At 32.4% G+C, this 5,115-nt stretch overlaps 1 protein-coding gene across 1 annotated transcript; it reads left to right on the top strand.

The window, feature by feature from the left end:
- Positions 1–2,749: 2,749 nt before the first annotated feature.
- On the top strand, positions 2,750–4,803 carry LOC120214471 (probable small nuclear ribonucleoprotein G). Its single transcript, XM_039212360.1, has 4 exons — positions 2,750–2,876; positions 2,975–2,997; positions 4,255–4,376; positions 4,474–4,803. The coding sequence occupies exons 1-4, from the start codon at positions 2,842–2,844 to the stop codon at positions 4,534–4,536; spliced, it is 243 nt and encodes an 80-aa protein (XP_039068291.1). The 5' UTR covers positions 2,750–2,841; the 3' UTR covers positions 4,537–4,803.
- Positions 4,804–5,115: the final 312 nt, after the last annotated feature.

Here is a 5,115-nt window from a genome sequence, read left to right as displayed (position 1 = left end):
GATTTGGGGGGAGTTTTTTATGGCGAATGCGATAATTTCATTGAGGGAAGAGGATAAAATATGAACAGTTGGATAGGCACAAGCATAATAAAGACTAAATATTTAGCGGCGTTTATATATATACAAACGCCACTAAAGTACATTTATTTAGCGGTGTTTGTGCTTAAAACGCTACTAAAGTACAAGCATTTAGTGGAGTTTGTGCTTAAAACGCCACTAAAGTACGAGTATTTAGCGGCGTTTGTATAAAACACCACTAAAGTACGAGTCTTTATCGTCGTTTGTATAAAAATGCCGCTAAATACAAGTACTTTAGTGGCGTTTGTACTTAAAACGTCTAATGTACGGGACTTTAGCGACGATTGTACTTAGAACGCCGCTAAAGTATGAGTTTTTAGCGGCATTTGTACAAAAATGCCACTAAAGTATAGTAATTAGCGGCGTTTATATGAAAACGCCACTAATGTACGGGCCTTTAGCGGCGTTTGTGCTTAAAATGCCACTAGAGTACGAGTCTTTAGCGGCGTTTGTACAAAAATGCCGCTAAAGTATAGTAATTAGCGGCGTTTATATGAAAACGCCACTAAACTATAGTATTTAGCGGCGTTTGTTCAAAAAACGCCGCTAAAAACCCATTTTGCTGTAGTGATCGAATTGAAAATTCAAGAAGATATTTACAATTAAACCATGACTAAAATGAAAGAAATCAAAAATCAAATACAAGTGGAAAAATGATGATTGTTGGAGGAGCATGAGCCTAATTAACCGAAAATATCTTGTTCGACACTATCATTGGCGCCAACTTCCCAAATGTTTCCATTCCCTCTAAATTTCCCAATTTCCCTCTAACTTCTCAATTTCCTTATATTCTCAAAATTTCTCAATTTCCCTCTAATTTCCCAAATAAAATAAAAAAATTTCACACAAAAAAATATTTCTTTTAAAAAGTTTTCACCCACCATTCACTTTGAATAATATATATATATATATAAATACTATATTAATATAAATTATAGTTTATAAACTATATACTTTTTATAGTTTATACATATATAGTTTACATATATAGTTTATATATATATATATAGTTCATATAAACATAATTTATATATCTAGTTTATAATATAAATATAGTTTATATATAAACTTATATTATATATATTATATTTTTTCAATTTTTAAATGAAGGCAATTTACTATATTTTTATTATTTATTCACATTTTTTATTTATTTCGATTTTATCCTTTTGTGTTTTTTAATTTATTTTAATTTTAAGTCTTTCACTTTTATATGTATTCAATTTAGTCCTTAAATTTATATTTGCATCTTCATTTGGCTAATTGTTAGTTGTTATTTATATTTTTGTAACTGGCCCATAACTTTTTAAATGAGCATAATTTAGTCATTTTTATATTAATTTAAACCTCACATTTTAAATTTATTTCGATTTGGTCCCTTACCTATGTGTGTTGTTTAATTTATATTTTAAAATTTTACTTGTAATTTTACATTTCTTCAATTTTGTCCTTAAATTTATATTTTTTACAAAATTAATTCATGATTTTTTGTAATATACTCGAAATCATATACAATTACAACTTTCAATTCAACAATTATGAAAAATGACAAAATAATTAATCCAAAAATAAAAACGACCTGACCTGAACTCAATCCGTATCCGGTAAACATTCAACATGAATTTTATCTGTCAATGATGTGACCCGATCTGAACGAGATCCGACTGAAGTTCACCCGAACCTGAATTAACCTGGTCTTTATCTGCTTCGGACCTGAACTGGTTTTACCTGAACTGACATCGATTCGAACTAAAAATGACTTGACCTGAACCCGATCTGGATCTGGTGTCAAATCAACCTGAAAATAACACGAACTGATTTGACACATACCCGATCTGGATTTGGTGTCAAATTGGAGTTGACCTGTACCTGATTTTACCCGACCTAACAAGATCCGACTGAAACCTGTTCGATTACCTGATTTTACAGCCCTAGGGAGCAGAAATTTTAAAATACAATTTATTATTATAAGGTTAAAAATGAAACAAATCGATTATAACCAAAAAATTTTATAAAGAGTAATTTTTTTAGGGTGGATAGAGTAACATTTTAGGTTATAATAAAAAATGTTACAATTTTGTATGATTTTGTTTTTTCAATTGTAAACCGTAAACTCCCACAATATAATTTTTCGGTTGTAACCGAAAATATTATAAATTTATTTAACTTTTAAAATTGAATACGATAATATTATAGGTTGACAACATCCTTAAATTAACCTTAAATTAAGTTGATGCACAACAAAACTTTTAGGAAGAGAATTGATTTACGAATGCAACACTTAATAAGATTATTAAAAGACTCATTTATTTCTAATCATCGAATGATTGCCTTCTATTGTCGATGTTGATCGGTGCGTTGATGTTCTCTCATTTATCTACCAAGAAAAATCAAGTTCAAAATAATTCAATTTATTAGTTATCCTCAAACTATTTAGTTTTATGAAATTTTTAAATATAAATATTGGGGGAAAACATATAGGAATAATTGTTAAAATAAAAATGATTTTCAAACTAAATTTAATACGAAAAGGCAACTTTGAATCGGTGTTTGGTCTAGTAGTATGATTTTCGCTTCAAGTCTGAGAGGTCCCGAGTTCGATTCTCGAAGCACATCCCATTTCTGTTTACTCTTTTCAACCCAATCAGATTTTAATATTTTTGAAACTTGGAATCTAAAGCCAAGTATCGTTTTTGGTCCCCCCCCCCCCCCCACCCAAGAAAAAAACCCTATTCTCCGCTCTCAAGCAAAACTTCCATCGCGATGAGCAGATCCGGGCAGCCTCCAGATCTCAAAAAGTAATATTTTCTTCTCTTTCCTTTCCCCGAAATTGTTTTCTTTTCGCTCAGTTCTTCGATTCTTAATTTATATTATTTGTGTTTTTTGTTCTTAACAGGTACATGGACAAGCAGCTCCAGAGTAACTTCTTTTTTTCTTTTAATTCCTTCTTTTCTGTTGCCCATTTCAACTTGATGCTTCTAATAAACTTTGTTTACATTCATCTGCTGTTGAATTTGGTTAGATAAGTTCCTTCGTGATGATTGATACCTCTTCGTCTCTTCAATTTTAGTTTGGTTGAGTGTTTTGGTAGTTGAAGCTGAAATGATTCTAAATCTTGCCTAATAGTTCAGTGCGGATGTCCTCGTTTGTTTGAGCATAATTTCTATTTAAATCTTTGTTCTTTACACACACATATAAGCGGGACGTAGGCAAGATTTTATGCTAATTCTGAACTTATGATATTCTAGGAGAGACAAATTTATGAAATTTTAGATATAAATATATATAAAAAATCTAAAATATATAGTAATTTAAAATTTTTAGGAGTGGGGCGACCGCCCCGGCCGCTCCCCTCGATCCATCATTGTATATAACTCCTAAGATTTGAGTTGAGACTCTGGAGTGGCCGACTCCATGGAATTTAATATTTTGTGTTCTTCAGTATTTCTAAGTTATGTTCGTTAGAAACTCTATCGTGTGTCAGATTATCAAGTTGAAGGGTTTAAGACTTTAATCCTTTGCCTTGGGACCGTACTATGGAATTGTTATGACTTGTGATTGTAGATTTATGCTAACCGTGAACTTATAATATTCTAGGAGGGACAAATTTATAAAATTTTAGGACGAAAAACATATTATTAATAGAAAATATTAAAAAAATCTAAAAAACATAGTAATTTGAATTTTAGGGGTGGGGCAACCGCCCCCGACTGCTCCCCCTTAGTCCATCATTGTATATAAGTCATAAGATTTGAGTTGAGACTACGGAGTGGCCGGCTCCATGGAATTTCATATTTTGTATTCTTCAGTGTTTCTTAGTTATTATGTTCGTTAGAAACTCTATCGTGTGCCAGATTACCAAGTTAAAGGGTTTAAGACTTTAATCCTTTGCCTTGGGACAGTCCTATGGAATTGTTATGATTGTAGATTTATTCTTCCATTGTTATGCTATTTGCCAATACCGATCCATGCATTATTTTGTTTGGAACTTGCTGCTGATTCTATGTTGACTTCTGTTAAGTTGGTATTGTAAGTTGCACTTTAGGCTGACATAAATGACTTTTTGTGGCTTATGGGCTGGCAGATTGTCGATTACGTGTATTGTAGCTTAGTAGTATTCATGGAAAGGAACCAATTTATTTGTTTGAAAATATACTGTTATTTAATGCTCTGCAGTCAAGCTGAATGCCAATCGCATGGTCGTCGGCACGCTTCGTGGGTTTGATCAGTTTATGAATCTAGTGGTTGACAACACAGTAGAGGTGAATGGCAATGAGAAAACTGATATAGGCATGGTGGTGAGCCTCCTATACCTTGCTCAATGTTTATATAGCCATTCATGTGTATGCTTTCATCTTTAGCCTCATTTTATTAATTGATACCAATCTGCCGCAGGTTATCAGAGGAAATAGCATCGTTACTGTTGAGGCACTTGAACCTGTAGGCAGAATGCAGTGATTTCCAGTTCTTCGATTGGAAATGCGGAATTCACTTGATGGTATCGCATTCACTTGCTGTTGTTTGGATAGCTTTGCTTCTAGCCTGCTGGTTTGGGGTGAGATGTTTTATTTAAGTGAGAACTCGGAAATTAGACGGATTTATTAGTTTATGCACTTTAGTTTCCTTCTGTACCTGATGAATTGCCCTGGTTATTCCAAATAGTTTTGATGGACTGGTGGATTGAATCTTATGCTCCATATGTTAGAGCTTATTTCTGGTTCTTGATGATGACGTCCTTTGTGCAACTACATCTTGGCATTAGGTTAATTTCTATCCATGGTTCGCTAGCACCATCTTTTCTTTGATCGATCCGTGATTTCCAAACTAAATTACTGGAGGATCATGAAATTCAATGCCAATTTGTTGGTTTTAGCTTAGATTTTATGGTATATACCTGCTCAACTGTTGGTATTTTAATTAAAAGAAACTTCAATAGATGAAGGAAACTGAACATTATTTTTTATTTAGCAATCATTCAGAATTTAAATACAATAAAATCAACAGCCCACTAACATGTTCCTAAATTTAAGTAGCCAC

This window comes from Hibiscus syriacus, unplaced genomic scaffold (genome assembly GCF_006381635.1).
Source record: "Hibiscus syriacus cultivar Baekdansim isolate YM2019G1 unplaced genomic scaffold, ASM638163v2 tig00110065_pilon, whole genome shotgun sequence".
NCBI classification, from domain to species: domain Eukaryota; kingdom Viridiplantae; phylum Streptophyta; class Magnoliopsida; order Malvales; family Malvaceae; genus Hibiscus; species Hibiscus syriacus.
The sequence above is the reverse complement of the archived record's forward strand: the minus strand, read 5'-3'. Positions and strand labels throughout refer to the sequence as shown.

Excerpts from the sequence above, each read along its gene's own strand:
- LOC120214471 (XM_039212360.1), top strand. The coding sequence starts at position 2,842 with ATGAGCAGATCCGGGCAGCCTCCAGATCTCAAAAA. Across the intron at positions 2,877-2,974 it reads CAGCCTCCAGATCTCAAAAA|GTACATGGACAAGCAGCTCC; the intron begins GTAATATTTTCT and ends TGTTCTTAACAG. Across the intron at positions 2,998-4,254 it reads CATGGACAAGCAGCTCCAGA|TCAAGCTGAATGCCAATCGC; the intron begins GTAACTTCTTTT and ends AATGCTCTGCAG.